Source organism: Phaenicophaeus curvirostris, chromosome 2, assembly GCF_032191515.1.
Source record: "Phaenicophaeus curvirostris isolate KB17595 chromosome 2, BPBGC_Pcur_1.0, whole genome shotgun sequence".
NCBI classification, from domain to species: domain Eukaryota; kingdom Metazoa; phylum Chordata; class Aves; order Cuculiformes; family Cuculidae; genus Phaenicophaeus; species Phaenicophaeus curvirostris.
In genome coordinates, this window is record NC_091393.1 from 44,162,983 (window position 1) to 44,185,785 (window position 22,803).

General features: G+C 41.8%; 2 protein-coding genes across 6 annotated transcripts in view; one reads left to right on the forward strand and one right to left on the reverse strand.

Moving 5' to 3' along the window:
* Positions 1–2,133: 2,133 nt before the first annotated feature.
* Positions 2,134–13,058, forward strand: RNF146 (ring finger protein 146). 2 transcript variants are annotated; one of them, XM_069851812.1, is made up of 3 exons: positions 2,140–2,259; positions 7,548–7,699; positions 11,293–13,058. In XM_069851812.1, exon 3 carries the CDS (start codon positions 11,294–11,296, stop codon positions 12,350–12,352), a length of 1,059 nt encoding a protein of 352 aa, XP_069707913.1. In that variant the 5' UTR covers positions 2,140–2,259; positions 7,548–7,699; position 11,293; the 3' UTR covers positions 12,353–13,058. The 2 variants fall into 2 exon arrangements, with proteins under 2 accessions (XP_069707915.1, XP_069707913.1); XM_069851814.1 differs by lacking the exon at positions 7,548–7,699 and having other exon boundaries at positions 2,134–2,259.
* A 1,936-nt stretch (positions 13,059–14,994) lies between these two features.
* ECHDC1 (ethylmalonyl-CoA decarboxylase 1) overlaps positions 14,995–22,803 on the reverse strand; it is a 42,250-nt gene continuing 34,441 nt past the window's right edge. For all 4 annotated transcript variants that reach the window (XM_069851815.1, XM_069851817.1, XM_069851818.1 and 1 more), the window contains exon 6: positions 14,995–16,984. In XM_069851815.1, coding sequence (XP_069707916.1) covers positions 16,579–16,984 — 406 coding nt within the window. In that variant the 3' untranslated portion in view covers positions 14,995–16,578. The remainder of the gene's footprint in view (positions 16,985–22,803) is intronic.

Sequence of the window (22,803 nt, forward strand, 5' to 3'; positions counted from 1 at the left end):
GAGCTCCAGCTCCAGTGAACAGTCACAATTCTGCACAAACACAGCCATGGACTTCTTTTTTACTAAATATCATTTTCCAAGGTGCTGCTTCTCTTACAAAGCTGCACATACTCAGAGTAGCTTTGCTTGAACTCTTAGACCCCTTAAAAGCCCAGGCCTGCTCTCCTTTTTTAGGTCAGATTCTAACTGAAACCAACAGGAATCTGGCCTCAATAGCTTCCACAGGATCAAGGTCTGATTCAGTAAGGGATTAAGCCTACTATTGCTGAATGCGCTTGCAACCAGTAAGGGACCTTTCCTTTTCTCCAATCTCTGTTCCTTAGCTCACACAAAGGCCTCTCTAAATTCACAACAGGAATGTTTGTCCTTGGATTCAGCCATGTCACATTTGTTAAAAACAGCGCTAAATTTATATGTAGGCTCCTCTACACTGTTAGAAAAACCCAGCAGTTCAAGAAAGCGCATTTGGTTTAGTATTTCTGATTAAATTTAGAGTTCTTAGGTTTTTGATCTTTTGTCTTATTTTGTGATTTCTGGATGTCAACACATCAAAAAGAAACACCAAAAAAACAAAGAACCCAGCCAACAATATTTCTAGGTGTAACAAGCCCTTCACTAGATGGTTTGCACTTTTAGTCATGTTGAAACATTTAATTTTCTATTTATGTTCAAGGAGCATCAGGACATGCAACCCCTCTTACCCCTATCTAATTATTCCAGTTTAAATAATGTGTGAATTATTGTTTTACACCCTGGTTTATTCCAGAATCAGCACAGTAGACCTTTCAATTGTTTCTGACAACAGCAGACAACAAAAATCTCCCCGCACCCCATCTTGAAGGGAGCAGGTCAAGCTTTGGGACAGACCAGCCCCTTACAGCCACCCAACCGTGGCTGGGCAGTGGCAGTGGCACAAGGAACTGGCCTGGTTGAGCTGGAGCTGCAACGCTGCCCAGCTGCCAAACCACTGAGATTTCCAGGCAAATGAGCTGTAGAATGTGCTCTTGAAAAGACCAACAACTCTTCACTCCTCCTGCTACACCCACTCCCTGGCCTCATGGGTGGAGACAGGTGCAGCCGCAATCTGTCTTCATTTTAACCAAGCATGACGGAGCTGTGCTATTTTGTTTTTGCCAGCATCGTCACTAGCACGGGTCACCAATGCCATGACGCTTGGAACAATGAGTCCCAGGAAGCATGCCGGTCTACTTTTCTGGGTGGAAAGCTCTAGGAAATAGACACACTGGGGCAGCTCACACCTTTGCTATCTGGGAAGTCCAGGCTGGGCATAGCCTGGTGACCCCATGCCCTGACCTGCTCGGCCACAACGTGACACCCTCCATGGGCTCCCAGGCTCCTCGATGGCCTGCACCAGGGGCTGTCTCTGCTCTCCAGAGAATCCACCAGGAGCACTGCGTCCAGTTCTGGAATCCTCAACATAAGAAGGATACGGAAGTGTTGGGACAGGTCCAGAGGAGGGCTACAAAGGTGATCTGCAGGCTGAAGAACCTCTGCTATGAGGACAGGCTGAGAGACTTGGGGTTCTTCAGCCCGGAGAAGGCTCTGAGATCTTACAGCGACCTTCCTATACCTGGAGGGGCTACAGGAAAGCTGGAGAGGGACTGTTTATAAAGGCTTGTAGTGATAGGACTACAAGAAATGGCTTTAAAATGGAGGAGGGAAGATTTAGACTAGACATCAGAAAGATTTTTTTTTTTACTTTAAGGGCATGCAGTAATAGGACAAGGGGCAACGGGTATAAACTGGAGAGGGGCAGATTTAGACTAGACATAAGGAGGAATTTCTTCCCCATGACGGTGCTGAGGCCCTGGCACAGGTTGCCCAGGGAAGCTGTGGCTGCCCCATCCCTAGAAGTGTTCGAGGACAGGTTGGATGGGGCCTTGGGCAGCCTGGTCTGGTGCGAGGTGTCCCTGCCCATGGCAGGGGGAGGTTGGATCTTTCAGGCCCCTTCGCCGCCGAACCTCCCACCCGCCCCGCGGCACCGGGCGGCGCACGCGCCCCGAGAGGACGGGGCGTGGTCACGCGCGCGCGCACCTCCCTCTTCCTTCCCCCCCACCCTCCCTTTTCCGCTGCGCTCGCCCCGCCCCGCCCCTCCTCCTCCCGCGCCCCCGCGTCACAGCGGCGCGTTCGGGCCCGGCCCGCGCGTGACGTAGGGGCGTCCCGCGCTGTCCCGGCGGCGGGGCCGGAGGGGAGGAGGCGGCGGCAGGTGGGGCTGAGCGGCGCGAGCCGGCCCGGCGGGTGAGCGGCTGCGGCACCGGGGTGTGAGGAGGGGGGGAAGAATGAAGAGAGGAAGAACGGGGGGGGAAGAAGAATGGGGGGAGGAGGGCAAGGAGAGGAGGGCAGGAGGAGGGTGAGGGTTGGGGGGGAAAGAGGTTGGGGGGACAGGAGGAGGATGGGGGAGCAGAAGGAAGAGGAGGATTGGTAGAGAAAGGAGGAGGGTTGGGGGGAGGCAGGAGGAGGAGGATGGAGGGGTGACAGGAGGAGGATTGAGGGGAGAGACGAGAGAAGGAGGATTGAGGGGAGAGACGGGAGGAGGAGGATTGAGGGGAGAGGCAGGAGGAGGAGGGTGAGAGGGGAGACGGGAGGAGGGGGATGGGGGGAGACGAGAGGAGGGGGATTGGTGGGGAGGCAGGAGGAATGAGGGGGGAATACAGGAGGAGGAGGATGAGAGGGGAGACGGGAGGAATGAGGGGGAATACAGGAGGAGGAGGAGGATGGGGGGAGAGAGGAGGAGGCTGACGGGGGGACGGGAGGAGGAGGAGCGTAGAGGAAGTGGGGGGGGGGAACCGGGCGGGGTGGTGGAAGGCAGGCGGCCGCCCCGCCAGCGCCCCCCCCCCCCCCCCCCTCGGCGGAGCGCAGCCTGACACAAAAGGGAGCGGCGGAGCCCCCCGCCTCCTTCTCCACCGGCGCGCGCGGGGCCGGGCCCGGGCCCGGCATTGTTGTGGCTGCCGGGCAGGAGGGTCACGTGACGGGCGCGGGGCGCTGAGCCGGGTGTGCGCGGAGCGGGGGGCACCGGGGGGGACGTGCCCCGTGTTTTGCGTGGAAGCGCTTGTGTTTTTTTCCCCTCTGGACGGCCTCGGCTCCGGCGTTCAGAGCGCAGCCCTTCGCACTTTCAAAATGGGACGTGGAAACGGCTGCACCAGCTTTTGGTGCAGATTATTACAGAATATTTAGCACACGCAGGTTTTTCATGCAAACAAAACGATCAGAATGGTGAAATAGTTAAAACCGTGCCAGATTGGAGTGTTAAATCTTAGTGTAACTTGTCTGTGGTATGAACTAGAAACGCTGTAAGGTCTTCTCGCTGGCGGTGTAGCATGCAAGTATACATTGAGTAATTACAAGGAGGAATAAGGAGCAGAGCTCTTAAAACCTTTTGTTTCTCTCAGATTTGTAATGCTAAAAATACCGTTCTGCTACTTTGTTAGCTGCTGCCTCTGGACAGCCACGGAAAAATAGTTCCTGAAGAGGCTCTAAAGATGTGCTACCAAAAATTACGTGTTGTGACAGTATTGAAGGCACAGTGAAATCTGAATATTGATTTGGCTATTTTGAGTAAATCTGAAATATTGAGTGCTTGCAAGAAATTGCTTTATAGTCTGGTGTGGTTAATACTGTGGTTTCCTTCCAAGTGAATCAAAGTACCAATTGTTAAAATCTGTACTGAGTGAAAGAAAAAGTTCTATTCTTCTTGTTTCCTTCAAAATACGCTGCATCAGTTTAAATGTGATTGAATTGTCCTTTATTTAGAGAGCTGGAACTGCAGTATTTTTAAGGGCTTCTTTTATTGGTGGGGGAAAAAGTCTTTTTGTTAAAATTGATTTTTTTTCCCCTCTTTTCTGTGGCGTAATCAAGTCTACATACACAAAGAGATGTTCCTGTATTTACTGTGTCTGAGGCATTGATAGCTTCAGATGAACCAGTTTCTGCTGTTTTCAACACAGTATTGTTTTATTTGAGTGAGAAACTTAACGTTTACTCTGTTAAATAAATTGAAATAGGACATATGCTCAAAATTCAGACTTGGTGCTCCGCTTGTAGCATAGGAGAAGAACCTCGTTTTACGTAAATATATAGCAGTTTAATACCAGAATGTTTAACTGTTCTGCACTTGACTACTATTCTGTGGTTTGGTTCCTAATGTACGTATAAGGGTTGTTTTTTTTATTAATGTGTAGTAGGAAAGGATAAGGAATGGCAGACGACTTGAAGTCTTATCACAGTCAGCAATTCCTGAAGATATTCTAAGTTTAAGAAACAGATACAGAAAAGTAGGCAAGAACAGAAATAGAAGCAAGGTTATTTATCTCCTGTGCTATACAGTGCCCAGGGATAGTTAAAAAAATACCTGATAGGTCCAGTATCTTCAGCTGATACTGTTTTGACAGGAGCAGACCTTCAGACAGGAGAGTGGTTTTTCCTGTTTAAAGAAACAGCCACCATCCTTCATTCTTCCTGCAGTGTTTGGCTTACAGTGATTTGTAGGGGAGGGCAAAATTCCTGGGTTCTTTTTCCACTCCTACCCACCTGATAACTGAGTAATGAGTTAAGGAGCCTGATGGAAAAATCCAAATATTTAATTACAGAACAGCATTTACTTTCGTGAAGTAATGCTGTAGCTGCTGAGTTTTCAATGTATGGGGGTGTATGTGATGAACGTGTAATAGCTATTTTAGAATAATCTCTATAGAGTTGCAGAATTCTGCTTCTTTTGAGGCAGGACTCAAATAGTCTTTGGTTAGGTTAGAAGCTGGTGTTAGTTGAATTTACTAATGGTTGTGCTTGTTTTTAAAAAGCTAAGCTTTTACTCTCTTAAGACTGTAGGCAATGCTTCATGGAAATTGAAAACTTGACATTCTCTTAAGGAAAACCTGAAATAATTTTTGGGAGATAGGTCTGGGAAGAAGTCCACCATTCAGAGTCTTAAAGGTGCATTAAAGAAGCAGACATGACTTCTCCCAGCAAGTATTCTAAGAGATTTTCAAGGAGACACAGAAGTTTAAGGCCTCGGGTTGGGGGGGATGTAGCAAATTAAAATTTTTACTCCTGATCAATGGGATTGTCCTTCATCTGTTGCATCTTGAATGAGAGTTTCAGAATCAGTGTGTGATAGGGTGCATGGATTTAGTGATGTGGAGAAGGAAGAGATATTTGCAGGTTTATACAGATAGCGTAACTCACATATCATGCTTTTCTAGCATAGAAAATTAATTGCTAAGTATAGAACACACCTCTTGCCCACTTACGTTTGAAGGAGGAGTCATTGTCCAGGAAAGGGGGTGGAGGGTGTAACCAGAAGTGTCTTTTGTCCTGTTCAGAAAAATTTTCGAGTCTGGCTTATTAAATAAATAACAATTTAGTGAAATGTAGAGGTTACCAGAAGTCAGTTTGTGAACTAGTTCTTTTAAGAGCCATGCAGCAATTAGAAAGTTGCCTTACCATAATCCTATAATTATGCCCTAATTGGATTCTTCTAGGTATAATTACATACCTTGAATATGTGCATGCATTTTTATTGCTTAAGACATCTGCCAGAACTGACCCAACCTTTTTCTCCCATCTCCACATAACATTTGGTTTTATGACCTGCTACCTCTAACAGTGGATTGCAAGAGGTAGAAGATAAAAGGCTTCAGATGATACCTGCAAAAATAACAGAAAGCCAGCTCATAAGATGAAGGACTGAACACCACAACCACAGCATGGGGCTTGTTGCAACTGTCACTTCCATCATAGCAAATGTGGTATCTTGTCTGAGTGGATTAGCAGAGCCAAAATTTTAATGCGATTACAGTTCTTGGTTTCAGATTGTTGTGTGAAAAAAGGTGGCATTGCTAGAACGATGAGGGGAGGAAAGGTGTGGATAGGCCTGTTCATTTTAGCATTTTTTCTTAGTAGCTCTTGTTAAAAATAGCTGCACGGAATGTTGCATAGAGCTCAGCTATATAGAGATATATATATTTGAGAAATGTGTCTTATACTGAAGTCATCTGAATGTTTCAATTGGGTGTTATTAATGATAAACGTTCAATCATTTGGTGAAGGACTATGGCAGTATAACACTAAATGTTCTGTGTACTTCCAGGGTCTTGCCACTCCTTGACTTTGCTTGACTCTTTACGTGTCTGATTTGCACTGTATTTGTACTGAAATTATTCTTTCCTTGAGAAAATTCAAATCTAAGACATTATTGCATCTGCTTCAGGTATTTCCTATATAGAATGTTTGGCACTGGAAATTGTGGTTCAAAATGCTTAAGAATCATCTTGAAAGCTATAGCCCAGAAGGAGGATATAACTGTATGGCTCCTCAGTCTTTTTACAGGGGATTCCCAAGTACTTTCTGTAACTAAAGTTGGCTGTTTAGGTCAAGACCTTCTTGCTTAGAGTATGAGAATCTTGATGGTCCTGCTGCTCTCTCTTGAGTTTGCAGATTTCTACATCCCTGTGGTAGAATTATTTAGGTGTTTGTTAGATGCTTATTGGTTTCCAGTGGTCGTGTGTTTGTGAAATGGCTTAGCTAAGATTCTGGTTGGTAGCATACTCAAAATGTATTATGATTGACATAACCTGCTATCCTAGAGAGTGGTAGATTAACCTTGGAGATGTAGAGGCTGAGTTGCATCCTTGTCCTCCTCTTCAGAGATTGTATGCATTCATTTCATGAATGAACCTCAGAGCTCTTCAGCACTTTATAAAGAAATAAAGTAAGAACCTAATTAGTTCTTTTTTTGTTTACCTTGTTAAGTTTCAGATCTAGGTCATGGAGTTTGTACGTTCGTATGAGGACATACATATGTAGATTTATGAAGAAAAAAAGTGCTGAAGGGTTCTGAGGTTCATTCATGAAATGAATGCATGTGATCTCTGAAGAAGAGAACAAGGATGCAAGGCACTGAGCTATAGGCTGCTTGAAATATGGAGTGGACCCTAGGGGAAATCAGCTGTGTGCATGCATTCTTTTCTCCTCTGGCATCTGATACTAGCTCCTGTTAAAGAGACAAGATACAAGCCTAGGCAGTCCTTTGGAATTACATGATATGGATAATTCTCTAAAGAGCTTTAAAAAGCCATTGTGACTTTTTAAACTTTCCGAGTTATAAGAAGTCTTTTAACTGACATTAAAACTGCTTGGACAGAACATGCTCCTAACTGTGGTCATTTCTCCCTTTGTGTATATGGTTACTTCATGGAAACGAGCCATTGACTTACTATAGCTAAAGCTAATTGCCTTTGATCGTACTTTAGAAAAAGGTAATTTACTCGTTGACATCAAAACTGTGGGCCAGAATTGATTATTGTAAAAAATAAAGTAGAAGTCTGATGATATTTTTATTGAAAATAGCCTGCATCAGGTAAATCATAGAATCACAGAATAACCAGGTTGGAAGAGATCCACCGGATCATCGAGTCCAACCAAATGAAAGGATAGTAATTTCTTTTCTGTATCGGAACCATAGCATTGTATTTTGCTTGCTCATACTTCTGTATGACATTGTAATGGTGATACTATTTGCTTTCCGTCAGTTTGCAGATAAGATGAAATACTGTAGTGTACCGTTGGGCAGGACAAGTAAGGAAGGAGCCAGCCTTGGGAAAGAGGACGTGCCATCCTAGCTGGAGACATCTGAAGAGAGGACATTAGTCTTGTGGCATGCTTCAGTAGAAATAATTTAGAAGTAAGCAAGCTGTTGTTTTGGTAATGGACTTAAAAGTGTCAACTTCTTGGCAGACTGCTTAGTTGCAGTTAGAATTTGACCTGGAGTTTGAAAAAATTACTCAGTTTTGAGGTGGTTTTGTGGGAATTTACTTTTCCTTCCTATAGATACCTAGAAGGCCCAGGGTCTTTTCATAGCGTTTGTATACATCACCTCTTCCATACTTCATGTCTTGATAAAGGCTGGGCTGTGTAGCCTAAGCTTACAGACTAAGTAAGTTTTAATATTAAGAATTTAAAAACCCACAGAAGGATAAGAGAGAGGTGGCATCTGGCAAGATTGTGGGCTAGCTCCTTCTCAGTTGGCTTTAGACTGTATGTTAAAGTGCAGTGTTTCGATGCTTATTGTTTGCTTATTTATACCTGAATTGAGGATCTAAATACTTAAAATAAAATTATTTTCAGAACTTGTCCTTGAATTGGGTTCATTTTTAGCTTCATTAGCCAATTACTTAATTTTCCCTGTTGCCAGAAGTGGCTTAAGTGAACCTCGCCCTCCAAAAACCAGAAGTTTACTGTTTGACAACAGTTCTACTATGAAGCCTGTTTTGATTACACCTTATTATAGAATGTGACTTAATTACAGAAAAAATACTCTTTGCTCAGTTTTTAGTTCCTAATACCATGAAGTTGCAATGAAAGTGCTTCTACAGCCATTAAATAGCACAATAACAGTCCTAGATGTTTTTCCTCCTTACTGAAGGATCATCCCTTCATTAAAAATCCACATGTATGCCTTCATACTAGCTTACAAACAAACTCCGTGACCTAGATTTGATACTTAAAAAGGTAAAAAAAAAATATTTAATTGGTATCTTTCTTTAAAAAACAAAGAGAGATACAGCATTTGTTTAGTGGATATGAATCTTCAAGCATGTAATTGTCCTGCATTCTGAGCACATGCAACTGCAGTTGCGCTTATCTTTTAAGAGTTTTATGTTGCTGGGTAGTGCTTGCTTAGAGATAAGGGTCTATTCCTCCAGCAGTATTCATTTTACACATAACATTTTCTTCTGAGTCATTAAAAATCTCATTTCAAGATAAGGCATTCGCTCCTTTCTTTTCATATCCTGCATTATTGTCTTGCTCTAGTAAGGAGTTAAAAGAACCCTCAAATTAATGGGTGACCTCTTGAGCACAGTTCCAGTGTTAGGATTTTTATGCTTTCAGTGAACAGGTGAGAATTTTCACTCTGCTTTTAGTTTACTAATAAGTTCACTGGTGGTATCAGAATTTGATTTGTCAAGATGAATTGCGTTTTTATTCCCAGCTGTGTCCAAAATCTTAATTATGATACACAACTTATGTAGAAGTTACTTATCTAGAAGTTGTTTTAATCTTTCTTAGACTTTGAAAAGGATAACTTTATAAAGGGAGAAGCAGCCTTTTGTAAAACTGTAGTGTGGAAGTAAAAATATCTGCTGCTGTGCCTTTTTGCACAGTAGTATGTCATTATGGGAGCACTCGAAAATTCAGATCTTTTACCTCAGCCATGGTTAGCAGAAATTAATCAATACATAGATTTCTTTCAGCTCTTCTCTTGTAAAATACTGGCTGGGTTGTATTTGTGGCTATTCTGAAATCTCAATAGTTTTTATTCCCTCCTTTTAGTAATATGTTTCTTATCATAAACCTCTAGTTTTGGTGTAAGATTCTGTTGTAAAATATAACCCCAAAAGTGTGAGGCTCCCAGAAAGCAACTTCTTCACAATGTCATTAGTTTGGCTCTGACAGGCGGATGTTCAATACAGTAAGAAGACAGTTACCGGGTGGTAGGTAATGCTGTGTCTGGCATGCTGATTTGAGAACGAGTATGCAGATTTGTCTTTAATGTCTGAGAAATTCAGATATGAAACTGAAACATAGGTGGATATGATTATGTGCTCCTTCAGGAAAAAAATATTTGAGCTGTGGAGCTTTTAAAAGAATGATTTCATAAAAAATGATTAAAGAGGCATTGGTATTTTGAGAGGAAATTAGAACAATAGAAGGGAGCAGTCAGCATACAGAAATATATTTTAAAGTAAATAGCATTTAATAATTACTGTAAATATAAATACAGATAGTGAAGCTTTTTTTTTTTTTAACACCTCCATGTACTCGTATGATGGCCAAAGCAGTGAAGGCTTTACAATAACACTAGACCATTTTTCTTGAGGTAATAAATTCTGCTAGATATGTTTCTAGTACAACAGGCTGTCCTGGGAGGTTGTGGCCTCTCCATTCTTGTAGGTTTCGAAACAACTCAGCTAGGCAAATCTATGGCTGATCTGATCTAGTATTGCAAGTATTTCTGTGAAACTGGACTAAGTGACCTCTAAAGGACCCTTTTGAGCCACGTCTGTGATAATTTTGCATTAACTGCTCCTAGCTGCTTGTACCACAAAGACTAGATTTCACTGAGAGGCTGTTTTGCTAAATATATCAGCCCTGTCTCAAAGTTCCTTGGGGATTTAAATGAAAAAAAAAAAAAGGCACTTTTCAGGCCCCATCCCCCAAAGCCCATTCTTCTCCCTCATTTGATAACTGTTGTTTGGGTGTGATTACTAATAAATAGGAATATAAAAGGAAAATTACCATGAATCAGATTGTGTCAAAAATGCAGTTGAGAAGGCATTTTGCATATTTAGGCTAGGATTTTTCAGCTACTGAAATCCTACATAATGGCAAAGTGATGCAGTTTTGCATTCCCTATTTTCTTACAGTTAATCACAAAAATCATCTTTAATGCCAGATAAAACATGGCCAGAGAAGGTAAAGGCAATGACTTCACAAACGCATCAAATCGTGGTTATGTGTCTTTTGTGATGTCCTTCTGCTGAGCTGCAGCAACTCCTTTTGAGGAGAACTCGGATATACTGGGGAGTTCATTTCATGTTTAAGAAGAAGAAATCCAGGGTATCTTTTGAAAAAGCCACCTCAGTTTTCAAATCCAGATCTTTCTGCAGTCCTATGGTAGTTCTGAGCCTGGTTTGAGAGATTGTATATGGTGGTGCGTGAGGACTGAGAAACAGAGTTGGGAAATACTTCAGCCAGGTGCTGCTGTATATTTTGTACTGTGGAAGCCTACTTTGAGGTACTGTTCAGGAAATTCCTGAATCAAACAAATGATCACCAGTGCTGTGGAAGGAGATTGTTTTAAGTTCAGTGTTTGCAGCTAGGTGACCTCTTGAGGAAAGAATCATAGCTTCTTTAAACTTCCTGAGGAAGCGCTGAAGTGACTGGCTGTTTGGAGGTTCACTAACCAACACTACTTAAGAGAAAGAACAGAGGAAATTCCAAAATTTGTTTTCTAACTTGGCACAATAGCACACTGAAAATGCAACAGATAAAGATTGGTGGTGAGCAGAAGAAATTCTCCCAGTACTCAATCTATTCTGTCAGCTCAGGAAATAGAATGTTAACCTGTGAGTTTCTTTAAGCTGACCTTCATATATTATATCTTACTTTAAGGAAGACATCTTATTCTGTGGATGTTGAGGTCAAAGGTGATGTAAGGTGCTAGTTTAGGTTGACACAATAAACTAATTTAAATCTGTCTTTGAACCTCTGCAGGATGGCTGGCTGTGGTGAAGTAGATCATTCAATCAACATGCTTCCCACAAACAGGAAGACAAATGAGTCGTGTGCTAATGCAGCACCTTCCCTGACAGTCCCTGAATGTGCTATCTGTCTGCAAACGTGCGTCCATCCAGTAAGTCTCCCTTGTAAGCACGTTTTCTGCTATCTGTGTGTGAAGGGAGCTTCTTGGCTTGGGAAGCGATGTGCACTCTGCCGGCAGGAGATTCCAGAGGATTTTCTTGACAAGCCAACCTTATTGTCACCAGAAGAACTCAAAGCAGCAAGCAGAGGCAATGGAGAATATGCTTGGTACTATGAAGGTAGAAATGGTTGGTGGCAGTATGACGAACGTACCAGCAGAGAGCTGGAAGATGCTTTTTCCAAGGGTAAAAAGAGCACTGAAATGCTAATCGCTGGGTTTTTATATGTAGCAGATCTTGAAAACATGGTTCAGTATAGGAGAAATGAGCATGGACGCCGCAGAAAAATAAAACGGGACATAATAGATATACCAAAGAAGGGAGTGGCTGGGCTGAGGTTGGACTGTGACGCTAACACTGTCAACCTGGCGAGAGAGAGCTCTGCTGATGGTGCAGACAGCACACTGACTCCAGGGGCCACGGCAGCGCAGCCTCTAGCATCCATTTCTGCTAGGCCCCTGTCGTCACTAGATGGCCAGCTGACGAGTCCTTCAACGCCATCACCTGATGCAAGCAATTCTCTAGAGAACTCTTTTGCCCACTTACAAATAAATGGAGACAGTATGGCTGAAAGGAGTCATAGGGGAGAGGGAGAAGAAGACCATGAATCATCATCTTCTGGTAGGGTGCCAGCCCCTGACACCTCTGTTGAGGAGACCGAATCGGATGCCAGCAGCGATAGCGAGGATGTGCCTGCCCACCTTCAGCAACACGCGTCCTCTGTCCAGCAGAGACACTTGAATGCGAATGCAAGCCAGTCAGGAGCAGATAGACCAGTGGCAGGGGGTGGGGTGGTGAACACAAGTGTAAGATCTAGAAGGCCAGATGGACAGTGCACAGTCACTGAAGTTTAAATCCAGAGCCACGCAATTAAAAACTCAGTCCTGTATTTGTAAATTTTCTGTGCACATTGGCATTGCACTCAAACCTAGCAGTGTGTTTGGTGGGAGGGGGGGTAAGAAGGAGAAGCAGATTTGGCTTGTTTAACTTAAGTCTTTCAACATGTCTCAGCTGGAAGACTCTAACTGTAGGAAACTGGGTTGTCCTGTTAATGGTTTGAAAGCTGCTTAGCAATACCCAGTTTTCTTGAAAATGTCTTGTGTTTATTTTGTAGCATTTTTTCCCTTGGAGATAATCCCTTTTTGGCCAATGTATATCTACTGTACAACTTGAATTGTCTTCATTATCTGACTGTTGCATTAAGTGTCTTACTACTTTCTGCATGGATTGATGTATGAAAAGAACACTAAAGCAATGTGGGAGCAGGCAAGATGTTGGGTGTGAGCAGGATGCTTAATTTAATGTGAGAAAATAGATGTGAGTTTGGAGTAAAAATGTGTTTTTACTAGACAAGAGCAATCCTTTACCTTCCTTCAGTGGAAATGTAAAAATGCTGTTAACTTTTGTTGCAAATTCTTACCTATACACTTTTCATGGCATTTTCACTGGCTTTGCCATCTAGTCCTTGTAGTTTTGTTTTTGATGTCTTTCTTGATCTGTCTCGTTTTTGTTACGAAATTTATAATTTAATAAAACTACATTTTATCAGTAACAATCTTAGATATGTCTCCAGTTTAATTGAAATTCACTGGAGGAACTTAGAAGAAAACTATGATAAAACCACTTCCTCTCTTTGCCAAAAGGGAGGACTGGCTCCAAGTGGTATCGTGAAGTTCTTGCATCCCTGACTGGCTGTCTCTCAAACACAATACAGTTAGGAGTATGTCTTTCTAATGAAAAATCATGAGTTGAGGGCTTAACACTCACTTCTCATCTGAAGAGCTGATCAACTCGCAACAGGGTTAACAGCAGACAAAAGTATCGCACAGAACCTTATTTTAACCGCAGAAATGTTGAAATAAAAGAGCATAAAGTTATCAAACTTGGTCCTGTAACAAAGAACACCGATGTTAATGACTGTCTTGAAAAGCATAGTTTGTTTTCTCTGTCTGTGGCAGTAGTTTTACATTTTTTCAAATTGAGAAACTGCATTAGTTGAGTCTGGACTTGATCTTCAAAATAAAGCTAGTTTAACTCTGATTCTTAGTACACCTATCCCTCAGCAGAAGGGACAGTAGCCAATACACAGGTACTATGCAGCGTCAGACAAAAATTACTGTAAGCAAACACCCATTTGAAGGTAATTATAAAGGGCTGATTTTTTAAAAAAATAGTACCCGTACACTTCTAAAATGTTCTCCTTAACGTAGTGATGAATGTGGTGTCTAATGCTGGGCAAAGCTGTGCCAGTGCTCCAGTTTGTTTTCTTTGCCCATGGATGAGATCAGTGGGTCATTGAACAAAGGCAAGTGCAGAGGAGATGAGATAAGGATGGAATAAAGATGGTTTCCTTCTTCCGCAGCTACGAATGGATGCTTCCGATCACAGATTTTTACATTCACCTTCCAGTTCCATAAGGAAATATAAGACAGTAACATGGACTTCAGAAGGAAAGAGGATAGAATGTTTTTTCTTCTACCTGTTAGTTGCCAGCTGTCTTGTTTCTCTGTTTTGAGTTAGCAGGCACTGCCTCTACTTAAAAGTCTAACTTTGTGCTGCAAAAACCTTCAGTAAGAACTCTTGTGCTATGAGCACGCATTTTACTTCATGAGGGTACAACTGTTGAAGAAAGCAAAAACCAAAATAAAAGAACTTTACTCACTGTATACTTAATGTCCAGTCCAAACAGTCTACAAATAATTTTATCGGTGATTATCTGTGGGGGTTCTTGACCAAAGTAGAGAGGCAAGCTCTGTTCAGCTGAACACCCATGATGCTGCTTTTGGTCCCTGCTGGCTGCCTGTAGCTGTGAGGTACCAAAATTAGTTAACGTAACACTGGTGAGAGCTTAATAGTCAATCATCAGAGAGGCAAATGCATTCCCCAGATCAAGCTAGAAAAAAGTGGTAACTGGCAAGTCTCATCTTACATTTAAACCATTGCCTTCCACAGGAGATGTGTTCTCTCTCGATTTTAGCTAAGCCACAGGCACGCTCCATAATGTGGCTTTTTTGTAACACCATGCATTAACTGATTTTCAACTTGTACAGCACAGCTAGAGAAATGCACAGTGGAGCAGAAGGGAAAGGAAAAGGAAATTAAAATACCATAAAACCTACCGCATCTCTTCATTTCCAGAAGAATGGATAACCACTGATCCGATGTAACAGTAAAAAAAATGACAGTGAACCAAGCATTCAGCAAGAACATCTACCTTCCCTAGATTGCCCATTTATTTACTAAATGTATTTCTGTCAGCAGCAAATATAATACAGTATTGCTAAAAGTGATCTCCAATATCCAACCTTTCTAAGTGTCTGGCATAGAATCCACACCCCCATTAAGCACTCAGGCTGTCCCAGTACACAGAGGCAAGAGAACAAGACAGACATTTGACAACGTAACAGGAAACCTAATTTGTTGAGAAGGGAGCTGGCAGACTAGCCCCTAGGAAATAAAAATGCTCGCATGCCATTTAATTAGGAGACTGGGAGTATCAATTTTGAAATTTCTTATTTATTTTGTGCATTTAGTGCTTGTTTTTAGGCTGGTTCTCAAGGGGAACAAAAACAGAGGAAGCTTTTTGGTCTTTAATAAACTATAAATGCTTACCAGCTGCTGGTTACAAGTATTCATCACTTTAAGATGATGAAGTATTCTATGAAATAACACATTCAGGCTTGAAATAGGTAAAATGAGATTACATTTCACCTCACTCAGTCTGGAGCTCTCATTCTAGCACTCACGGTAAGTCAGGCTGGTTTTCGTACAAAGAGCTGTACTTGCTTTTACAACAAAAAAGAAACCAGAGAATATGGTATTAGTCTGCTCACAAAATCCTTGAACAAAACCAACACCGGTAATTATCTTCAGAATCGCCTGTAGCTATGTTTGGTAAATCTGTGATTCCAACAGACCAGAGGACAAAGTAAGTTTCTGTAACCTTTTCTGAAAGTGTCTTACTCAGTACTAGTTAAATATTTATCCTGTTCTTGGAAGAAAACGTTGGCCTGTGATACAAATTGGGGAGGATGGCTGGGGAAATGCGTTTTCTGAAATAAACAAGCTCACTATCTACAAATCAAAATGGAGAGAGGTCCCCAATAGGTGTACGTACTGAGTTTCACTTACTGGCAGTGCAGGCTGAGTTCAAAAATTAATCACTGGCATGACCAAATCCCAAATCTTCTGGTCAACCCAAATATGCCCTGCCAGTAAAAATCTAAAGTAAGACGTGGACGGAGCCACGCATGTCTCTCCAGAATGCTGAAATACTCAGACTACCCAATCAATTGAGGACATCCCTTTTGGGGACATGATACATCACAGCCTTCCAAGATTTCAACTAGATTCTACGTAAAGCATCAGGTCAGCAGTTATGTACCTGCTCAGCAGCACAGGTCCAGGCTATGGGAATGTGGAGATGCATATGTAGGTAGTTGCTTCCTTGAGCAGTGAGAAGACACCTAAATGCATTTAAAGACCTGAATTGGTGTCAGTGAATGAGGGCCATAAACTCCTCAGTTAAGTTAGATCTCCTGTAAAATTCACCATTAAAATTGAAGTATCCTTGGATACTTTCTCAGCAATTATACGAAGAACTGACTGAAGATGAAAAACTAAAAAACATCATCTCACCAGTTATCATCCCTTCAAAGCTGCTTAAAGGCACTGGTGTTGTTAGGGAATTTATATTTTGCAGCTTTAGATGCACCTGTTCTTCAAATAAATAAAGCTCATATCTTTCAAGCAATTCATTTCCATACCAGTTAGAAAACCAAAATTAACCCCAAGAAAATAATCTTCAGCCTCATTTCAAAAGAATTACAGTTCTATTCTCAGCACAGTATTTACCTTTACATACTAATTTCACTAATCTTATTCAGTGGGTGATTAGGACAGTAAAGAATCTGCCAGGGATTTCTTTGTTGTTGCACACCAAATATGCCTGCCTGACGTGAATGACAGGAATGTTAATGCCAGTTTAAATGAACAACTCCTTAGATTATTCAGTTTAATGCCTGCTTTAGTGAAAGCTTTGTTACCAAAAAGGTCAAGAACATTTCTTATACATTGACCATCATTTATGTTTTGGTCTTCTAGCCAATGCCTGCAAATTGGCAGGTCCACCCCATACAGTTCCAAAAATGTCCTTCTCTGTCCTTAGAGCAGCTTCCAGCGGTAGCTCTCTTCCTGCTGCCACCACCTTTTTCATAGCCTGAATCACGCTGGCCGGACCCTCTGTGTACTGACTCAACCAGACTCGGGCTTCTTCTAACGCTCTGGTTTCATCTGAAGATGACAGTGTCTCCTCTGAGAGCCCAAGGTGCAAAGCTCTCTCCGGGTCCACTCTTGTAGCCCCGCTCAGCAGCCGAAGGGCAGCTCCACTGCCGACAATCCGGACCAGCCGGGCAGCTCCTCCCCAGCCTGGCACCAGCCCCATGTGCTTGTGGACAAATCGAATTTCACTCCCTGGCGTCATCAACCTGTCAATGAAGAACAAACATGCAGAGGGTCAATCTACACATCGACTTCTGTGTTCAGCTCCATCTTTGTCCTCCCCTCTGCTTCCAAAGGCTGATACAACTTGACAGCACATTGGTTACAGCCAGAGCTAACGTATCTTAATTTCTACTTCACTGGGTACCTTAAGCTGCAGCTTTTGGCCCTTCTCAAAACGAGATACATGGGCTGCCACAAGTAAAGATGCTTCATGCCCACACTGACACCTGTAGCAGTTCTAAAAAGTGTTTGAAAACGGAATTGCAAAGACTGCGGGCATGTTCCACTTACTCACAGTGCCAATGCTGCCTTGCTGGAACAAGTTTATTTCATGCCTGAAACAACAGGGTTTTAGGTAAAAACCAAGCAAAGTAGTTCACAAAACAAGTTTCTCAAGAGGATGGATCGTGGTCTTAGTATTGATCTGTGCTAAGGAGGTTCTGTAAGCACTATGGTGCTTGATTATGGCATAACTTTTTTTATTTTATTTCCCTTACTTTGGAGGGTTCACCTCAGTTTCATTTTCTAACTGCTTGCAAGAGCAAGGAAAGTCAGTAAGGATGCTTTACCTTACTGCTCACAACATATAATAGTATTGCTCTCTGTTTATGCCTTACAGTGTGTAATAGAATTGCTCTCCTCCAGAAGGTAGTCACATTCCTCTTTGCAAAGATTTCACATCTTTGCTTCTTTCCTACAGTCTGTCACATCCTTTATTTAAGAACTCACCCTAGGGCTGATTAAGTGATCTCCCTGGAGGAGCTCCACTGCAGTGGACTGCACTGTCTCCACATAGCATTCACACTGACGCACGCTAGGTTAAGGGGAAAAGCCTCTAGAAATATAGAAAAGATGTACAGAAGCAAACCAGAACTTGCTCTTAAGATGATGTTCTGCAGTGTGGTTGCCTGCTGTCGCTTACGAGACCAGGGATGTAAATTATATTGTGAAGCAGATTACCTTCTACTTCAAGCACTAATTGGCTTCCTGAGGATAAATCATGTAATACAGAGATCTACACATAAATCTGTTTCCTAACAATGCAGTCTTCCATAATGAAAATACTGAGGTGAACAGCTTTAAAAGTGGAAAGACAAAGAAACCTTTAAAAATGCAACTACTTCTAGAAGTCACAGTTCCCAAATCTGCTTAGCTATTGATAACTGTAAGCTTGCTTGGTTACATTTTACTTAACCAGAGCACCATCAGCATTCATGCCATACAATGAAGCACCAGGGCTGAAGAGCTTATGTTTTATCCCAGACCCAACACAATGCACAAAGGCAACAGCTGACATGCCAGATTGCATGAAAGCCTTTTTGTAGAGATCGCGGAGGAGGGTTGTGTGAGAAAAGGAAGAGAGCAAAATATGACTAGGGAGGAAGGCTTTTAGCTAACATTAGCAAGTGCTTCTCAAACGCAGCAAAGCCAAGGGAGCTCAGGTCTCTCCTCTCCACAAGGAAGACCCTGAAAGTATTCCAAAACTCCTTTACTGGCTCAGCTTAGTTTGCAATTTGTTGATATCCAGTGTTCCACTGGGAAAGCAACAATGAAAACATTATTAAGTGTTTAATTCTAGCTGTGACAAACAACATGAAGCATTAAAAAAGAAGCAGTCATAGGTAGCGAGGCATCTGATGGTAGACTATCTGTAGGTAGCCTCTTAAGAGAGCCACCACAGGTCAGGAATGTTATGTGAGTATGTTGAATCTGAGACTGTCCCCAGCACTCGGGTTCAGGCTTTAAGGACAGGCATTTCAGTGAACATACCAAGGGTGGCAATGGACTCATCTGGGAAGCTGAGCCAACGCAGGCTGAAGTTTGCAAGGGAAGTCAGATTACTGTTAGAAGCACAGCCAATCCATCAGCGCCAACAAGAAAAAAAGCTGAAAATGTTTAGTATGTGGGAAAGGCTCTGATATTCTGTGCAGTCTTCACCTCCGTCTAAGAAAATGGAACCAAACATGACAAAAGGAAATAAACAACTGACAACTAAATGCATAGAAAGCCTGAAAGGCTGTAGCCTCACAGATCTTATTGGGATTCATCTCTCCCTACAATGCTCCTTTGAACAAGCTCCACAGAAAACACTAAGATAAGTGGTGGTCAGTAGAAGGTGTGAAGTCTTGGACTGCCTTCAGGCTTAGGAAATGGTTTTTCAGACTTTTCAGGTATGAATCCTCTCCTGAAGTCATGCCATTTCTTACAGGCACCACCCATGACACGCTCTGTTAGATACACCACTCACTTCCAGTCCCCGCTCAAGGAAGAAACGGAGACCTGAGCTGAGATCTGAAGAGGCATGTGCTGCTGCTAAGCCAGTCTGGGATCAACCTCTGAACATCACCAGCTGCAGCCTCACATAAATATTTCCCTTTTTATTTTATGAAAGGAATTGAGTCTGCCTTCTGAGACGTGACAGATCTGATCTCCCATTAGGTGAATTTATGTAAGGAAAATACATCAAGCATTACTAAAGACAAAGAGGCAGACATCAAAAAGTTGAAAAGACAAAAGTACTATTCTGTTCCTGAGCTGTTCATACCTTTCTCACATAGTACTGGCCCTAACGGAGACAGAATAATAGATGAATACAAAATGAACTCTGATTTGACTCAGTATGCCTGTTCTTGTCTTCTACATCAAGTGAATTAAAATCTAGGTCTCTGTATCCCAAGGGAAGGTCATACTGCTACGGTCCTGGACACATGCCTTTCTTCTTTTTTATAGGACAGCAAAATTTGTTGAATGGCAAAACTGAAAACAATATTAAATGTAATTAATGTAACAAAGTAACTGAAGACCTTACAAGCACAGAAACTTCCTTCAGAAATGTGAAGAGTAGCAAAATTCTCACAATTTAAATCGGAAATAAGAGGTTAAGGTAACATTAAGCACCAACGCACAGCTGAAACCTTCCTTAAGAATGCTTTATTTCTGTGCTACAAGCACTACAACACCCCTAGGAGGAAAGCACAGTCATCATGAGCCACATCCAATTTTGGGTTAGTCATCTAAAGCAAAGAAGAGCTATAGAAAATATTCCTGCTGTACATGATAAAATGTTCTCAGATGCACTAAATGTTACAAACTCTCAACCCTTTATCAGAGGATTCCTTCACTCTGTAATGTCTCATTGCACTCATAAACTACCAACTGCCACATCGCATGACATCGCTAGCAATGCATGTGAGAAGAAAAACTTGTCTGCCATTAACAATGCAACCTAACAAAGCCAGGTAACTTGCTTCTTCAAAGGTGGCACTTGCTGGGAGCTAGCAGCTATGCTTCCATTCCATTTGCTAAAGTACTTTATAGTTACTTGAACCTGACGTCATATACAATGAAAGCTGAAAATGCAAACAGAAGTGTATTTTCTCTGGTTTTTATACCTGCTTTTTACAATAGTCGTGTTACTGAACTGTTCCAACAGGCAGAATCACTCCTTGGACAGAACTAAGATTATTAAGTTTGAGTTGGCCCTTGCCTCATCATTTCCTGGACCCTTCTAACAAGGCAGTGGCACTAATGAAGTTTACCAGAAAGGGACATATACTATCCTCTATATTATGCATTTTAGAAGCTTCTGTCACTACGCTTCTGAAACCTATGATGGAAAAAAAGGATGCCTAAAACATTAAACGCATTGTCAGCCACCTGGATTTTGTTCCCATCCTCATTTGACTACCAGTGTCACATAAGGACACAGCTCCTGACTTCCTTTTATCTTGCTGATGCATGCAAAACCCACTAAAAAAATAAAAGTGCTGCTCTTACACACAAAGTGCTGCTGAACACATGCAGATGGGGTGTTTTTAGACAAAAACAGTGTCACAGTAAGTTAAAACAAAGAAACAGACAGTTGTGATTGTTACATGAATAGCATCAGTGTAAGAAGTAAACTACCTGTTCCTTTATCTCTATAACAAAAGCCCTGATTTGCGATTAAACAGAAGTCCTTTATTTCAGGCTGGTCCAGTGCACCACATAAAGCAAGTAGTAAATTCTAGGTAGCATCTACTTCTCTGGCTTTGCAAAAAGAAAAAAAAAACAACAAAAACAAAAAAACCAAAACAAAACAACAAAAGTGGACAGCTGAAACATCAATAACTGTTTAGATGAGGTAGAAGAAGGTAGTTGGATGCAAAAGCATTTCCATAAAAGGGAGAAGTCACTTTTTATCTTTCATTGGAGGCGAAAGCATTGCCATAGACATCTAGATTTCAGTACAACTACACAATCTGAATAGCTGGGATCTTGCCCTGGCAAGTAGCAGTCCTGCAAGCTGGACTGTAAGGAACAATTGATTGGGACTCCAGGTGCTGTTAGCCTGAAGCTTGGGCAAGTGTTACCACACAAGTAGTCCAGCACTGCTGCAACTGCACACTATCTTGAAGGGTTCATATAATACATACAGTGATTTAGAAGCCTCCAAGCTATCCGTCTTCTCCCCATTTACTTTAGCAAGGCAGGTGGCAAGTTTTAACACGTACCTAGTGCTCAATCCACCTCTTGATATCTGCGTTCCAAATCTTACAGTCAGAAAGATACACCAGGTATCACATACCTTCCTATTTAATAAATCTGAAACTTATCCTCCCCACCACACATGGACAGATGTTAAGCATGCGTGAGAAACTACAGAACTTCCTTAGCATTAAGGTATAAATTCTTGAGGTCTCATATATGAATGCTCCTTGGCAATTTACTGCAAAACTCATTCCCACCTTCTCCGATATCTTCTAACAACAGAAGTCATTTCCAAGCATAGCCTTGAAAACAAGATCTGAATACTAACCACCACCTTGACATCTTCAAAAAGCCACAGAAAGCCTGAAATTATGAGTCCTGACTAAAGCTATGGCTGCAGTTCGTGCTTGTGGAGACCTAAACAGGAAACCTAAAGGCTGGTAGTTAATTACATGACAACATTGCAATCTAGCAGTGACAACTTGTGCTGCCTAAGTATTCAGTCTCTCAAAATATTCTCAGGACCATAAATCTTACTAGAAAGGCTACAAATACTTTCATCAGTATTTAATTGCAGTGTGCATGGGTTTTTAGTTTTAATTAAAAAAATAGTTCTAGCCTTGTTCAATATTCTAATACACAAGCCTTTCATGGTTATTACAGAAACTCATCTTAAAACAACTGCATTAACCAGTCATTTCTGCAATAAAAATTAATTTTGAAGCAGTAAGGTACTGTGGGAAGAATATTCTGCAGAAGAAATACGCAGTACTGCACTAAAATAATTTAGCTAGTCAGCAATGCTGCTGGTGAGCAGCTTCCAGTCCTCACTTCAATTTTCATGACAGATGCTGTTAGAATTAGACCCTCAAGAATAAGACAGTCTCCTCCAAAAAGCAAGCTGGGACTAATTAATCCATCTCTGCCTATCCAGTGCAGCATCTTGTCAGTCTCTTTATGACTACACCATCAAATAATTACCTAGGTCAAAGATTTTTCTGAAATTCAGCTATCTTACTACACCCTCTATCACAGTAAAAGAAAAACCCTAATTCTCTGAAAATATTAACAAGTGGATTCTTCCTGAGAAGAGTTAGTTCACAATTTCACTTATCTTTTAATCTCACTTGATTAATTTGATAAGTTTTAAAAGCATCAAAAATCCTCAATTATACATTTAATAAATAACCCCTTGATAATTATATTTAGCAGATTTTCAAACAGTAACAATGCAGTGAATATCAGCCAGCCATGACCGCTTTGCCTTTTCCCAGCACAGCTTGCTAATATTAATTTCCTCTGCTCCTCTCCCATATCCTCTCTCTCATGGAGA